This window comes from Epinephelus fuscoguttatus, linkage group LG14, assembly GCF_011397635.1.
Source record: "Epinephelus fuscoguttatus linkage group LG14, E.fuscoguttatus.final_Chr_v1".
NCBI classification, from domain to species: domain Eukaryota; kingdom Metazoa; phylum Chordata; class Actinopteri; order Perciformes; family Serranidae; genus Epinephelus; species Epinephelus fuscoguttatus.
The window spans coordinates 30,574,356-30,592,552 of record NC_064765.1 but is presented as its reverse complement, the minus strand read 5'-3'; the positions used below and the strand labels follow the sequence as shown (position 1 = coordinate 30,592,552).

The window sequence follows — 18,197 nt, the reverse complement described above, 5'->3', positions numbered from 1 at the left end:
ATAACCTAAAAACATACTGCCTCCGGCCATGGCTATCGCCAGCATGGAGGCATAAAAATTACATTATGTGGTTGTAATCCTGATGCAATGTTTTGTTCTAGAGCCCAAACAACTGATTGGTAATTGGATTTTTTGAGGCCAATACTGTCATTGATATTAAATAATAAATACGGTATAATGTCCAGTACTAATTCTAAAACATAAACAAAGGATAAGGATGCTTTAAATTTGGTGACTAAAGAATTGTGACCAAGATACTGTATGTACTGCACATTTTATATTTGAATCATATGTATAATCTTGTCAAATAAAAAACAACCCATTTTAAAGACTGAACATGACTGTGTGTATATGCTGTGTAGAGCTTCTTTACATCTGGAGGGCAGAGGCTCTTCCAGGATCATGTTGTGTAAATTGTCATGAGCTTCTGACAGCACACAGGCAATATGCACTTGGACAGAAGCCCAGAAGTGATGGAGTGGGGATGGACTGCCTCCCAGTGAGACAACAACATGGAAAGATCCAGAAGTTCCTGAGCAGCATGGGAGCCTCCAAAGAAGCTGTTCTCTCGACCCCTAACTTGACTTTGTAACACTACAACACTGTCTCCTCGTTAGCACCCACTCTCAGATGTGGATTGGGGCTGCGCTGGTAGTGGTGATGACACAGCCTGGCACAGTTTATAGAGCGGCGTTAGTTGTTTACAGATTAACATCTTTACATCTTGTTTTACAGTAGAAACTATGGGAGAACTTTAGGAGAAACAGAGAGCCTTAAGAAAATGTTGACTGATTGTGTAAAGCATGTTTCTTGAGTGCAAGTTTTGTATCAGTTTCCTTTTACGACATATTCAGGGTTCCAACACATTTTCCATATTTAAAAATCCAGATTTTCCGAACTCAAATTTCTGGATTTGTGTATAGATTTTTCCAAGCATATTGGACATCTGAGTGCAAACAGCTAGATGTTTCTTATGGTTTTAAATCCAACTGTTAACATGTATGTTACATTCTGAGTATGTATACTGATATGTTGCCAAATAATTGCCTGAAGATTGTAGCTAGTTACTGTCGCTGAACATGTTGAATAAATTATTTTATTCCCCCCACATTTTTAGTCACTATGATAAATAAGCACTAAAAGTCAGTTGAAAAAAAGTGAAAAAAAAAAAAAAAATTCACAGCATCTGTGCAGCCTTTTTTATTTACTGTGTCCATGGAAACGATGATAAACGCAGCATAAAGGTATGGCTTCCTTATTCAGAAAGGATAGTCCATTTATTTTTTTGATAATAACTCAAAAATGTGATGCTATGTATATATGCAATTCAAATGGCTACATTTTCTTTCAAACTAATTTGATCATAGGTTTCTGGATTTGGTATAGGGGAATAGAATAGGGGCAATAGTCTAGAAACACAGACATTTTTCCATGTTTTCTTTTGTTTCTTCTACACTTTTCCAAACCTGTAAGTTGCTGAAATCAAACACCATATTTTCCATACTGCACAGGAACCCTCCATTATCATTTTAAAGGGCCATCAACAGTGTGTAGACAAGAAGTTATGAACAAAGCACTGTCATTTGTAAAAATACTTCTACAAGGCATGACAGCAATTTGCATTAGAACAAGGTTATCAAACTTTTAACACTGTGGAAAATTTTTTCCTCCTAATCTGAGCTTCTCTTTCTAATTGTTCTCATTCGGAGCCATGATTGCAGTGTTTTTAAACCATTCATTATACCTCTGCTCACTATCCTCACAGTTTAGTTTATAACTAATAAAGAACCTATGCGTGTGTTTCATTCATTAAGGTGACAATGCAGCAGTCTGACATCGAAAGAAAAATTTTACAGGAAAAGCAAAACATTTGGAAATCAGTATAATCACAATTTTGTAGTAACTCATTAGTATTAAATGCTTTTAAATTAATCAACTTCATTTTTAAAAATATTTTAAAGATTGCTCTGCGTACTGCCAGAGGGAGCTCATGTACCAACAGTGGTACAAGTACCATAGTTTGAGAACTGGTGATGAAGGTAGGCAGAAACAATATTTCTACGGTTTTAGCTGTACACTCTGGCATGCATCTGTAAGATGGAAGTCTAATCTATCTATACATAAATAACATGTCCATATTTATGTAACTTTCTACAGTACATGCTGTCTGTGAAAGTTCAGCATTGTGCTATAGTCGTGTGGGAAGAACAGTGGGTGGTAAAAGGTTACCATAGAAGCCCAACAGTCATCATTTTGTCATGGTGCATATTGCTATTAATTACATTAAGAAGACCACAACTAAACACAGAAACAAAAAACATTCAAAAGCTGGACTTCAAAATAGAGCCATGATGTTTAAGAAGGTAATATGCAGCATGAGGCAACAACATGGTCGATTAACTTAAAGTCTCATGCACAGAGCCTACCACTGGGGTGGCCTTCTTAATGAGCTTATGCAGCCATTCATCTTCTGGATAGAGCTCAACAAACACATGCATAAAAAAGTGCTAGCAGCAACACTGACAAAACATTTCAAAGGACAGTACAACAAACTAACAACCAATATCTCAGTGTGCTTTCTTACAGATGTCAAAAATAATTCTACCATCAGTTTGGAAACACAAAGAAAAGAACAAAAAAAATCTAATGAACTCCTGATAACCAAATGATAGGGTATTAAATAATCAGTGAAACTGTTACACAATATCAGTGAGGACGTTTCATTATATAATTCTTTAAGTGCAGGCACATTATTGGATTTATTTTCAACTAACTGAAAATATATTTCATTTTCAAGAGCTATTTGGGAATTAATACATTAAATATGTAGAAGAAGACATGATTTGGCGTGACTCTCCAACACCCACCGACACTCAGAGAGACAGACAGATGAATGGACGGATAAAGAGAAAGTCGCTGGCGTCTTACCTGCAGTGAGTCGGTGGTGTGGGAGGTTGGCTGGCCAGCCTTTCCATATCCCTGACCATGAGCTGTCAGCAGCCGGCCCGTCAGATCCACCGCAGCCCGCCAGTTTTTACTGCTCTGCAGGGGAGAAAAGACACAGCACACTGGATCTGAAACACACACCACGACTGACTGACAGAAACATAGAGGAAGACCTGGGGCTAAAACATATCAATGTGGCTCCAGCTATCATAATCACAAACACACTCAAAAGGACACATCATTTGATAAATAATTCCTGCAACTTGGGTCTTATTTATAACTCACAGTTTCGGCTATCATTTCTGTCAGTTATGATAATATTTTATTCACCAAATTATTTGCAGAGTTCTGGGAATGTGACAAAATCACTAAAACAAGATCCAAGAGGGCAAAAATCTGTCTACAATATGAGCCTGACAGTTCAGTCTTGACCTCGGAAGCAGCAGTTCCAAAACAATCTCAACTTAAGGGCCACTTACTGGCTTGTTCTGGAGCTTTCAGCTGATTCACACAGTCCTCAGCACCACATTGAGTTTGGTTAGTGCTATGGACATGCAGATGTTCAAACACTACATAAACCGTTGAGGCTGAGGCTGAAATCACTCAGACATCACTATATTTACTATCCACCATTTTAGATACTCCTTATAGTGCCTTGAACATTCCAGCAATGGAGCAAAAAAAAGCAGTGAACCACAGAGGCACATTACGTTTTGCAAACAATCCCACACTGCAATGCAATGCCATTTTTAAAAAAAAATCAAATCAGGGCTCAGGTCTCACTTGCTCCTATGATTCAACACGTGGTCTACCTCACAAGGTAGTATACTTTGGACACACAGGGAGGAGGAGTTTTCAGTTGCAAACACAGAAGCCTTTAACACCTGATATTTATGATTGTTCTAAGGAACCTTAAAGCTTCCATTTTGAAAGAATTTTAGTTTTCCTGTATTGAGTCTTTTCTTTTTAACTCAAACATTGTCTCGTGTGACACAGTTGTTTTTTGTGTTTGTATGGAAGTTCCAGTATCTGTTACTGTATATAGGAAACAGTGAATGAGTGAGTAAGGGAATGATTTCAGACACAGTCTAGCCTGGTCTCATAAATTGTTGCGCTCACGTGGTAAGCCAACATTTAAAAGAAATCCTTGAGGCGCCTAATGTAAAGTTTCAGGGCAACTGAGCCAGCTTCATTGTTGATGAAGATGATAAAATACAATCAAAAGTAAAAGAATAGGTGGGTAAGTGGGCTTTGGGTAGTCTACAACTGGATTACATCTTGTCAGATAATCAGACAGATTATGAACCACTTTATTTGGAGGTAAACCCAAATGCAAGCACACCTAAAATGTCAGAAATAATTCTTTATTACACAAGAGTTCTATATAACTCAACTACAGTTGAAAATATAAGCGTGGAGGAGGTGAAACCTATAATCAGAATAGACACTCTTATGACTATTGCTCACATTGGGCTCACTTATATAGTGAATTAAACAGTAAAAAGTAACTATTCCCCATTTTTGGGGACCCTCTGGAGCTCCCTCAGAATCCCTGGAAGTCCCCAGACCCCTAGTTGAGAGCCACTGATCTATCACTTCTTTTTTAAAGAGTAAACATTAAGTCTGTAAATTGTCTGACACTAGTGAAAAATACCCCTTACAATTTTCCAGAGCCCAATGCCACACCATAGTATTGCCTGTTTTGTCCAACCAACAACAAACCCCAAAGATGCTTACTTTGCAGTGGCATGAAACAGAGAGGAGCAGAAAAATCGTCACATTTGAAAATCTGGAACCAAATATTGTTTGTTGTTTTTGCTCAATAAATGAGTTAAACTATAACTAATTCTATCAACTCCATGTTCACTTCTCTTTTCCTGTGGGGTTTTTTTTTCCTTTTTGCAATGTTGCAGCATTCCCAGTTCCAAATAGTACAATCTTATCGCTCTGATAAAGGTCACCACGCTGAAACCTTAGCAAGTTTGTTTGACATGGCCAGGATAAATTGGTGAAATTGAGATTAGTCAACTTTGGTCTTAAGATCTCTGTGTGTACTACCTTTTTACCTTTGGGTATTCAATGTTGGAACTCCAAGAACTTTAGGTTAGCGCCACAGACAATTACTGCAAAGGCACATCTTCTAAAAGACCCAACTAGTAAAATCATTCAAGGATTGATGGCCAAATCTTTATATCTTTATATTCATCTATACTTTATACCTTTATCTTTCCAAAGTTTTTAATGTCAAATTTTAAACTGCAAATCCCCAATGGGGAAAAATGCTGGGTGTATTTGAACAGAGGGAATTCTCAATGGAATGGTTATGCAATAAGAAAAAAGCAGGACTTCTAAAAGACAAAAAAAAAAAAAAAAAATAAGGCAAGCACCTCCAAAATTACAGCAGATAACATTTAGAAACACCTCAGATGCAAAATAAAGGGACGTTCCATCATCTTACTAATCATCTTATATGACAGTGTCAACTCCAAACTGATAATGTGACTAATCTAATGCTGCAAAACAAAAGTCACTACATATGAAATGAGGCAGGTGTGGGTAAGTGCACAACCGAGAGTGTTTACACCGATGTGTGGAACTGTCATCCATTGAGCCTGGAGGACAAAGCGCCCACTCACACAAACACGGTGGACAAGTGAGCGTGCGCACACTCTTATACACACAAAACCACACGCACACACTTCGATATTAGCAGCATCTGCTTCCACAGGAGGTGGTACAATAGGTAAGAGGGGGGACAGAGGTGGGGAGGTGTGTGTGTGTGTGTGTGTGGGGTAGAGTCACCCCACCCCATCAACACACATGACAAGGTCGGCTCGCCGATTGGGTCCTAAGTGCTGTGCCATTCATCACAGCCAGGGAGCTAATTAGGAGAGAGAGGAAGAGAGAAAGAGAGAGGGCTACTTTCTCTATAGTCATCTTTATCACAAAACTCATCACCCTTTTCCCTCTCTTTTCTCTGTTGTAGCTGTCCTCTCTTCCCCATTCATCTTCTCTCCTTCCTTTCCTCCTCCTTTTTCCTCATGCCTGCCTTGCTGCTCTCTCTCTCCTCCTCAGGATTCTCCCATACATTCTTCTTCCTCCATCTTGATGCTTCCTCTTCTCTTTCCTCTCCCTCCATCTCCTCCCCTCCCTCAGACTCTCTTTTCTGCCTCCCTCCTCTTCCCGCTGTCATTGCTGCTGCCTCCTCTATTGCTCCTTTCCTCCCTCCCTCCCTCCTTCCCCTCTCCTCTCCTGCCCTGTGCCAGTAGCTGCGCTGCCTCTGAATCTTCATTAGGGGGGGAAATGAAGCTGAAAACGAGGAGGCAGCCTGGATGGCCAAAAGCAGCTGCAGTCACTCACACACACACATATCCTACAGTATGCTACAGTACACCGCTGTCCAGCCACGGGGCATAAGAAGACAGGTGTGTGAGTGTGTGTTTCTGAGTGTCTGTGTGAGATTGGGATACGGCATGAGAAGGGAAAATGAGAACAGTCAGCAGTGATGTACAGTAGCTGCATCCACACACACAACCACACACACACACACACACACACACACACACACACACACACACACATATATATATACAGAGTTGAGACAGGGCACAGAGGGATAAGGAGTTTCAACAGAGGATAAGTAGGATATGGATGGAAGGAATCTGGCCCACATGTAGTGAAAGAGCACAGAAGTCAAAGTTGGCCATAGTGGAAAAAAGCAGCAACTCTGGGCCAAAAGAGTTGGAAGAAGAAAAAAGGAGCAGTGGGTAGCAGAGTGGAGAGCAGAAGATGAGGAGAAGAGAGCTGAGGGCCAAGGGAGCTGCAGAGAGGCACTGCGAGGAGCCAAAGTGAAAAAAACCCACAAAGCTGGAAAAGTGAACTTCAGCTCAGGCCTTATGTAACGATGCCGCATCGCTGCTACGCATAGCTTTATGGTCAGATATTATCTTATAGCAGCCTATAATTTTAGGTCTTGAACCATACCAATCCAAACCAAACATTACAGGCATACAGTAATACAGGAGCTGTGATTTGGGCAGACAGCAGGCAGGCTCTGTGTTTCGAGAGGTGAATGTCTGTGGCCAGAAGGTCACAGGGTCAGTCTCCATTATAGATAGAATGTGATTGTGAGTGCCCTTGAGTCAGATAATGACGGCTGTCTCTGTTCCACTGTCACCTCAAATGGTTTAACCTGAGCTCTGACCCTCCACTGATGAAAAAAGTGCGAGAGCTATTGTAGACCAGACTGTGTTCAACATGCCAATCTAACATGTAGAACGTACAGAGTCTTTACTCCATCTGTCAGCATACAATGACTGAAATCCATTCTCTAATCTAATCTCATATCTTTTTTGTTTCACTGTTTCAATTTTTGTCTAGTAGTGTTTTTCCAAAGACCTTGTGTAGCCTGCTTTAGTCACACCATGCCTTACTAATCTGTGATTACATGTGTTTCCACATGTGTTCTTACATTTCATCCAGAGGGGAACATAAATCTGTACACCGAATTTCATGTCAACCCATGCAATGGCTATCGAGAAATTTGACCCACAACAAAACTTCATCCTTATGGCGGTGCTACCTTCATCACTAACATACACTGTCCGAAAACCATGAACATCTGTACAAAAGTTGGTGCCGATCCATCTAGTAGAATCTCTTGAAGAGCAAGAAGCAAAGGGGATCACCAAAGACATTAGGATTCATCCCCTAAGCACCATAAATATGAGTACCAAATTTAAAGCCCATTCATCCATTAGTTGTTGAGATATTTCAGTCTGGACCAAAGTGGTGGACCAACCCACCGACATCACCATCCCTAGAGTACGTCTAGCAGAAAGGCTGTCAGATGGTGGTCTTATTTTTCATTTAAGGACATACCAAGTGCTTTATGATAGGTTGTCATGAATGCTACCATGCATACAAACCACGCTGTCACTCCCCAGGTTTGAATGATTTCAATTAACACTGAAAGGGCGTTGGGAGGACATAAAAATAGAAAAACAATAGGCTGATGGTGATTAATAATTTAGCTCAGCTCAAATGACTCCGCAATAAGGCATAATCAGATCCCCCCAAATCAAATGAGGAGGCATTACCATGGTGATTTATTGCCAGTGATATTAAATGAGGAATTGACTACAGAGGGTTGGTGAAAGAAGTGTGTATTGGGGATTGTGTAGGCATGTCTAGAGCAGGATAGTGGGGAAGGGACATTTTCTTTTGTTTGCTGCTGCTTGTTTTTTTTAGGACGGTGGATACCACACCTGCCTTTGTTTCACACAGAACAAACAGACCAGACAAAGGAAGGAAGACAAGGAAGACAAGATAGAAGGAAGAGGGGACATGTCAGATATGACCCCACAGAGATGTGGTGCTCAAGATGGTTCCCAAGGTTAGTGCTCCAAACCACCAGCCATTGACACTGAGACAGCTCAAAATTTTTAGTGACAGAGAGGCAAACCTGTAGACTCTCACAGACGAATAAACGAGATGTGGATAAATGACATATAATATTCACCTAGACTTATCTTAAGTTGAAGGAGAGCACATGCCTAAAGCTTGTTCAGCATTACAGAAAACTTAATCAATTGTATTTGACAAATCCGACTTCAGTGGTATTGCAATGCTTCCCGCAGACTCCTACACACTCACACCCACTCAGACAAATGTATGCATTGAAAATGTGCACACATTACATCCTCTATCTCTCGTGCACACACACAAACACTTACACATAATTAGTCTCGTCGCGAGTTTAAAAGGGGTGAGGCTTCTAAAATGTGTTGAAGATCGGAAGTTCAGTGCGCCTTTCCTTTGGTGAGTAAAAAAAAAAAAAAAAAACCTGCATAACAAAGCTTGATGAACAAACGAACGCCCACTTGTTCTCTCGCAAGACCCGGAGCCTCCAGGCGAATCAGACTTAAAAAGGCTTCCTCACACCAGCTTTGGTTAACACAGGGAGCACCCGTGCTACTTCAATTAAGCCCTGGCATTTTGGATTACACAGAGGGTATGGGAAAAAAAAACCATTTGTAATATGCTAAAAGTGCATGCCAGTCATTGCAACAGTGGCTAACTTTACTTTGATGCCTCTGTAGTTGGTCTACAGACACTTTACAGAATATTGCCCTCAAGCTGGAGGACAGCCTGCTTGGCTACTGTACTGATACGAACTTCACACAGCAGCCATTTTGTCTCCCACAGGCAATCGCTGGACTCTTCAAACAGTATCACTGAGAGACGTTGAGACACAAACTGGCATAATATATTAAGTGAAGACACCGCACTAGCTCATGGCTTGTGAGAGAACTCCACATAACACTCCCTAAGATGGCTCAACACAGCTTCCAAGTTCTAAGTGATGCTCCTCTGGGCAATATTAACCACTGATTGACTAGTGGGCTACTGGATAACGTTTGATGGTTTGGTTGTCAACAATAACAGAATGTCCCACTTCCCTTTTCCTCCGAGAGTGCTGCTGAAGCCTATGTTAAAGAGAACTTTTGTCTAAGGCCTGATTCACATACAATGACTCACAAAATACCACACACACACACACACAGTAAGTTTTTAAAGTACTGCTAGACCTGAAGTTGACACTGACCGATTTGGTAAGGTCACTGGTTGGCCATCATTTCTAGCAGTTTTTATAATATTGTACTTTCAAAAATAACTGCTGAGATCTGGGAACACAGTGACATCACTGCAACAAGGTCAGATGTGGTAGAAACATTACCTGTCAGACAACTGAAGGCTTGGAAATACTATCTAGGTTTCATGTCCTTGGACAGCTGCAGACTTTTAGCGGTGACATGGTTCCATTCATTCTTTAAATGAGGGTCCATCGGCATTCTACCCATGCACACTTACTCCATACTTCATTCCAGTTGGTGGCGGTAATGTACTATAATGTTGTTTGCTAACCATCATAAAAATCAAAAAGCATGCACATCAGTAACGAAAATGATGACCTCACAACTGCAAGAAGAGCACCAGTATTTTGGCTAAACAACAAGAAAAATGCAAAAACAGGAACTATAATGTGCGACTGCTTAGCAAGAGAAGAACCTGGGACGAGAAATACAGTACACGAGGCGAGACGAGAAGCATCGAAAAGCATAAACAAACTAGAGCATGCACACTTGGCACCCTTGCAATGTGTATAGTATGCACTGTCACAAATGTTGGGCTGGACACAAAACCTGGACATAAGAAGAGGCAATGACGCACACAAAGACTCAATGATAAGTTTGTTTGTCTCCTAGTGTGCATAAACTAAACCAAAGCAACACTTGGTAAAGAGTGGGCGTTTTTGACTATCTGTGCAAATCATATATCACTTTATAATAAAAGGTTTGGCTTGCTGCTGGCACTAGATGAAAAGTAAGAGGATGACCAAAGTTAGTAGGATTCATCTTCTGGGCACCATGAACACCAGTACCTAATCTCATGGCAATCCATCAAATGGTTGCTGAGACATTTCACTGTAAAATGAAAATGTTAACCACATGGTGGAGCTCATGGAAGATTCTGAAGATCGCCAAAGTCAAAGTCTGCTGACCATGAATGTTTGTACAAATTCAATGGCAATCCATCCAGTGCTGATACTGACATATCTCAGTCTGGACCAAAGTGGTGATGGGACTAACACCGTGGCTAAAAAAAAAAGAACCTACCAGTTTAACACATTACCTGCTGGTGAAAAGTGGCACCTGTTGAACACGAGTAGCATGCTGTTTTCATCTAACTCAGAGCAGCTGCACACCAACAGTCAGAAGTGGCATGTTACAGTAAGAATTGTCATTTGCCATTTGGGAGTGGTTATGTGCCTGTGGAACTACAGTGACACACTGTTGTGTGCCATAGGTGCCATAAGCCAGTAAAACTGCAGGGGCATATACCAATAAAACAAATGAGGCATGCCATCAACTACTTTTAGATCTCACTCTAACTGTAATAACTTGGTAAGTGCATTATTATGATCACCAACAGGAACGATGGCAAAAAATACAAAAACAAGACCCGAGCTGTAATAAACTGGAATGATCCTCTATGCTGGCAGACCAACAGGCTAAACACCCTCTGTACTTTTACAATAGGCCTGAGCATATGGCTGCTGCCACCATAAACAGAGCAAGGTGAAAACAACCACCACTAAGGTTTAAACATGCCCTTCAGCACTACAAAAGCTGACGGTGCATTACCCAGACCCTGGCTCGCAAGTGTAACTGGTGGAGGAAATGACAGCTATGTAAAAAGGTTACGATAATGACAAGTAAAGGTTACAGCAATGATATCAAAGTGCGATGCAGCAGCTGGGTCGTTGCAGTGATTATGGGGGTGTGTCTGTCTGACCCAGCCAAGGTGGGTCTCTCTCTCTCTCCCTCTCTCTCTCCCTCTCACACACAGACACACACACTCACACACACATATATGCTGGCCCCCGGCCCAGACGGCATCACACTGTGGGAGGAAAGAGAGGTTAGAGTCTCTGGTGGATAGTACAGAGGGGAGGGAGAAAGAGATGAAGGAGAAGGAGGAAAAGAGGAGGAGAGGAGGAGAGAAGGGGGGTGATTGCTAATGAGAGAGACAGATGAGGCCAGCCCAGGGTGGTGCTGAGCCAGAGACTAGCTCACTGCTGACCACACCACAGAGGTCACTGGGAAGACAAAGGGAGAAGTAGAGGGGACGCTAGGACAGCCGACCAAACTCAGTTTATATAACATCCAACCTTAATAACCACCATTTTCTAAAATAGACACAAGTTAGGAAGAAGCTCTAAGAAGCTTGAATTACTATTTCTTTCAAAGAAGAGGAAGATTAACTGAATTAGAGGGACTCACTGCATGCATACAGTAATCTTAACGGAGTAAAACAGCTGAAAACTTGGTATCACTTTAAACCAGTCTATGCAAACTGGGCCAGGAGTAAAAAATGGCCACATTTTGCTTACTAAGTTTACAAAGATAACTCCAACTGAGATATCAAATGCAAAAATCAGTGCAAAATCAGACTGGGAATCATGTAGGCTATGTTGGCCTGTTAGAGCCATTTTATAACTATCTTAAAGGTAATGTCAGCATCAACGTCTTGATGCCACATCATGAATGATGCCAAACCTGACACATGTTGCAGTCCAGAGTAGCTGACAATCTGAGCGCTTTTTCTGTTCTTCATGTCATTGAGTGTGTTTATCTTTACTCATATTTAGCATATGATTTTTTTCTTTTTCTTTTTGCATTTGACAGCTCCCTTTCCCTTTCCTGAGAACTCTTTTAAGTTCTGAAATGATTAGTTGATTAATCAACTGACATAAAGTATATACACTAGGGATGTCCCAAAGTTTTGATCCGAGTCATTTAATAGAATATCTGCTGATAATGAGTCCCAATACGATACTTCAATACTCCTAAAAAAAAATGCCTCCATCCACACTGTTTCTGTGTTTTTTAATATTACATTTTATCACCTCTAAACAGTTAGACTCCTTAGCTTTTACATCTCCAGTGGAAATCAGATTGCACCCCTTCAATCTCTCAATGGCTTCAGGATGTCATGTTTTTCCTAAAATTGGAAAAGATCAGAGAAGAACTTAAAGGTGACTCTGAAAAATTCTATGGGAAATGGCAGCCCTTTATAACATATGTCAACTCACTTAAAGTCTTACCACCTGACTGAACGCTTATCCCTTTTTTTCCCCCCTCCTTTTGTTTTACATTTATTTATGTATTTGTTTATTTATTTATATTTCTCTCTGGTTAACTTTTTGTTTATAGCTTTATTTGCTCTTTAATACAGAGAGTTCTCTGTTTAGAGACAAGGAATCAGGAGATACATTCAGTTCGCATTGGGGGGAGGGTGGGTTCTTGTGGGGTGGGATGGGGGGTTGGTATAGGTTAATGAGGGGAGGTACTGCATTATATGTGTATTCTTCCTGTGATGTATATGACCAGTTTTTATTTTGTGGAAAGATGTCGAGACAGGGAAGTATGAATAATTTGAAAATGTCTGTAATACCTGTAATATCCTCAATAAAGAAATTAAAAAATATTACATTTTATCATTTCTGTTAATATATTTTACAAAATCTTTAAGTTTAAAATAGCAAACCCCTTGAAGAGTGTACTCTCAAATGTTTGTTGTTGAGTTTTTATTTTTGTCGTTTATACACCTTTTGTGCAGATTACATTAATAAACTAGCAAAGCACAAAATACTCTGTTACACTGAGCTGAAATAAACCAAGTGCACATAACTTTGGTAAATAACATGAATCAATACCCTCAAACTGCATTTTGGTGTCGTTTGTGTTGCGTGGTGTTTAATGGCAGGAGGGGCTCAGTCCCTGCTCTTAAGGTGCGGACACACCAAACCGACATCAAAGAACTAGCGGCGACGAAAGCCAACTGTTGCGTTGTCTACGTCGCCTCACGTCGCCTCGTGTCAGTTGCATTTGAACACACTACACGGACTACATCCGACAGCCAAGTGGCACGTACGTTCTGCGCCTGCATGAGAGAGAGCGGAGTGAGAGAGTGGTTCATCCTGTCAGCCGAGGTGTTACCTATCTGTACAGCCGAGCACCGCAACACCTCCACTATTATATTCAGACGGTCCTGGTGTTTGCCCCGCAGGCTCCACTTCGCTCAGCTGCCTGATAAACCCGCTGCTTCTTCCCACTTTAACCTGAATAACAAACCACGGCTTGGTGCTCCGGTTGGATCCAAGCAGAGAGCCGGGGCTAGCTGGGTAACTGGCTGTGCTTCCCTCCAGTCATGCTCCCAGCTAGCTCCAGTTTGTTATTCAGGTTAAAGTGGGAAGAAGCAGCGGGTCTGTCGGGCAGCTGAGTGAAGTGGAGCCTGAAAAGAAAGCACCGGTTAGCCCCGGTTTCACTACAGGCAGATTCACTGCTACAGGGGCGAGGGAATAAAACCTAAACAGCCAATCAGAGTGATCTCTTTCACCGACTAGCTCCGCTGCCGATTCAACATGCTCAATCGGCCGAAAAGCCGCCGACACCAAAGGGCCAATGGTGCGGGACACACCACAAAAACTAGGCCGACAGACGCTCTTTGGGTTCTTTTGATGCTTGGTTCGACAAAACAAGCAATTTACAGATGCTACTTGATGGGCATTGTTTTAGCAACAGAACAACTGATACTGAAAATGATACTTATTTGCAAACGTAGTTTTTTTTTACATGAATGACTCATACAGTTCCTTAAAATGATGTGACAGCAGAATTCACAGTGCAGCGGTTCAAGTATTTTACAAAAAACAGACTGAGGATATTCTACAGCTGCTTCTCAGCAGTGTAGTGTGCCTGACAAAAAAGCACATGAAGTCTAACTCTACACGAGGACTCATTAGAAAGAAGTATCTAGTGTGTTTCTATGTCTGTAATGGCAGCTCTCCTACGGCACTGAGTGATGTCCGCATTTACCAGATGATGGAGAGAGACGTACGAAGAAACAGAAAGACTAAGGAAATGCAGAGTCCTCTTGAGTCTCATTTATGCACTCTGTGCACATGCATGTGGATATATGTATGAACAGAGAGAGTGTGAGGTGGCAGTGGGTGCAGTCACACTCTGCAGCATGACTCATTCTGCCAGCTCATAGCAGAGCTCTATAACACACACACACACACACACACACACACACACACACACACACACACACACAGATGCCACACAGCAGAATACTGCTCTTTGAACTGACTACAATCTTCATCTGAGCAAAAGGCCATACAGAAAGGATGATCACAGCTGACAACAAATATACCATAGCATAGAATGTGTTTACAGCATGTAAACATACATGTGCATAGGATTGGAAACTGAAATTCAATTTTAAATTAGAAACAAAAAGAATTTCAGTTCTGCTTATCTGTTCCTGAACAACTACACATTGGTACTCTTTCTAGACTGGACCGTGCTAAGCAAAGTGATATATTTGGTCTTTGTTTTGTCTAGGCACAATGGGAAAATCATACAAGATACAACCACATGAGTCTGGATAAGGCTGTGCGCCGCTGACCGCAGGTTTTCTTCTGTGCTCCAACCACCAGCACCTGTCAATGCAGCCATCATCTCTCTCTCTGTTGCCCAACCACACTCACTACAGTACACACTACACACTGAGCTATACTCCTATAACACCAGTCATCATTCTCAACCCAGTCTTCTGTTTTTTTCTTTTACGTTTCAACTTATATGTTGTTTATGGATTGACTGGCATTTCATCTGTGAAGTAAACAAGCCCGCCTGCATCTGTCTTCGTTCGTCTCTCACAGTCCCGGAATTGTGAGATAGGCACAGTGGAGACCGTAGACTCTGGGGGGCCCCAGGCAAAGACGCCAATCAGTACAGTGAATGAAAAAAGAATGAACAGATGATTACTGAATCATATTATTTCAAAACAGCAACCAAATTAAAGGGGGCCTATTCTCTTTATTTTCAGTTTCATACTTGTATTTTTAGGTATCTACTGGAACAAGTTGCCTCTTCCTCATACTGCCTGTGCTGAAACGCCTGTATTCACCCTCTGTCTAAAAGGAAGAAATGTACAACATCTGCAACCAAAATAGCACATCTTCCTGACATTTGTTTATATGTAGCTACATGTGTGTTAGCAATGTGCTTGCAGCTGGGGAATGACTATAAAGGAGAACTGAGGCACTTTGTACAGTGAAAATTCACCAATAAAAGTTTCTAAACACAACCAGGCATGATGGGGGGAAATTTACAACATTGGCAACCAAGTTTACATGTTTCCCTGATTCTAGTATGTAGCTTCATGTAGCAGTGTAGGCTACGTAATGTAAACACTTAGCAGGAGTGTGCCTGGAGCAGATGACCATATAAAGAAATATGGCGCACTATGACAACATACTGTAGCCAGAGTAGAACAAACTGTTGGGGACAGAGTGTTCAGAGCAGTAGGAACCCATAGGTAGGAAGGTTTTTGCTCACGGGATTACTTTTACATAAAGCATAATAGATCCCCTTTAAACTGTGAGGTTCCATAAACTGTATGAACTGAATTGTGAATATGAACTGGGTAGTTTATTTCTGTGAAAAAAAACAACAAAAAACAAAAAACATGTGATCTGTTTTGACCCTGCTCCTCAAAAACTTCAAATCAGAATTGTTGAAATCCAAATGATACCCAGCCCGACACGTACAGTACTTGATAGCCCTGACATGTGAATACAGTCACACACTGGTAGGATGACACACACATGCTCACGTGTCAATTAAAGGATCCCAGATTCTATGTGATTGATCAGATGTCTTAGCAACATCAAGCTGCACCAGGCTACACTTTTAATGGCCACATGCTTGCTGACATTCCCACTTCCCAGTGTATATATGTGAGTCAATGTGTGTGTATGTTCTGCTTGTGCACATCCTCATTTTCTCAATTTCAACTTCCCCTCCCAGCTTAGTGAGCTACATCACCCACGACAGCTTTGATCTATGAGTTTGTTTGATCTTAGAACTTTGGATACTTCATAATTTATTGGTAAGTAAATCATATGAATGCAAGTAGATGGTAGTAGATGGAGAAGGCAGATGGTATCTGATTCATTCATCAGTGGGAGTGACTCAGTCAATGATCATTATGTCAGCGAAGCCGTCACACGGAGGCTGCTCTGATCAAGACCAAACAGAGCTCCTTATTAGGGAGCAGGATTTGTTGGCTCCACACTGGGTGATGCAGTGAGTAGAGATGTTGTCCTTCAGCTGGAGGTCCTGGGTTCAAGTCTCTGTGTCAGCAATCACCAGCCTTATTGAAGTGTTGTTGAACAAGACACTGAATCTCAATCAGCAGCCAGAGAGATGCTCTGTAGCCGGCTCTGACCTTTGGACTCTCAGTGAAAAAGAGGGAAGTGAAAAGAGAATTTTCTTTCAGGAATCACAAGTATCAAATTATACGGGTTTTCCTAGTTGAAATAAGTCTTTGGTGATGCCCAAGGACATCCTGTGCTAATTTGCAACATGAGGCATGAATTGGAATATATTATGGTAGCAAAATATTCATCAAGGGAAATTTTAAGTCTTTTCCAGATATTTGTAATGCTACTAACAATGAAACGTAAGACCAGGGGCATCACTAATGTGAAAACTTTAGTCCTCTGTATCTACATAACGTGTTTCGCAACATGAAATTAAAGGTTAAGTTCATTTACTAATAATCAGGTTCTTTTGACTTGCTTATCATTAAATATGACAGTCTACAACTGCGCTAGCAGCTCTGCAAGACTGCACCTCCATACACCTATGCTTTGAGCTTAATATGAAAGCACAAAGATCCAAAGATGCTCTTGTTTAGCAAGTATTGTTTACTATGTACACCATCGTAGTTTAGGGTGTTGACATGTTACCATTCTCGGAACCCATCGGCTGTATTCGGGGTCTGACTTCCGGCAGATGGCGATACAGCCTCCGATTTTTTGGAATTCCGGTTTGAGGAGGCGAATTTGCGTTTCTGACTTCTGTTTATATATAAGTAAATATGCTGAACCATTGTGATGGATTCAGAGTTTGCAGTGACGTTTGCAGTGCATGCTCCGCCTCGTTAGTTCACTGCACGGACTGTTTAACCTGGCAACAACTGCAGCCGGCTCAAATGTGATTGATCAATATTACGCGGACTACAAACAGCCTAGCACCGGAAACCAGGGCTCTTCCGCTCTTCTTCCAGAGGCAAGATCTCCAGGGTTTGCCTACAGACTCTACATTCACTCAATGTAGAGTCTGTATATAGAGACTAACATGCTACTAACATTTGTTAATTAGCAGTACACACAAAATTAACACTCAGGCTGATGGGAATGCCATTGGTTTTGCAAGCATGTGAGGGGATGAAAAAACTAGGGCCATACCCGACTCAAAATAATGTGTGTTGAATCGGATTTGGCTGTTCTATACAAAATTTGGCTATTTGTTCCCCTTTTCCATATGGAGTTTGAGAGCGTGAACGGGGTTAAAGGTAACAGTAATGTTTGCATAATATAATAAACAAGTTAGCCCTCTGAGCTAATGCATGCTAACTGCACTAATGACACGCTAGATATCAAACAACAAAAGCCAGTGACTCTATCATATAAAGTTGCTGTGAGCTGTAAATGTACCACTTCTAAGCAGAAGGCAGAAGATAACGTTATCTCAAACCTGACGAAGCAAAGCCGCTTTTCATCCAGGCAGCTGCCTCTGTCCCACTCAGAATTATATTGGGTCTGGGTC

At 41.3% G+C, this 18,197-nt stretch overlaps 1 protein-coding gene across 1 annotated transcript in view; it reads right to left on the bottom strand.

Annotated features, from left to right (window-relative positions):
- trappc12 (trafficking protein particle complex subunit 12) overlaps positions 1–18,197 on the bottom strand; it is a 52,432-nt gene that overhangs the window by 21,851 nt on the left and 12,384 nt on the right. Inside the window, exon 3 of the mRNA XM_049595262.1 lies at positions 2,929–3,042. Coding sequence (XP_049451219.1) covers positions 2,929–3,042 — 114 coding nt within the window. The remainder of the gene's footprint in view (positions 1–2,928; positions 3,043–18,197) is intronic.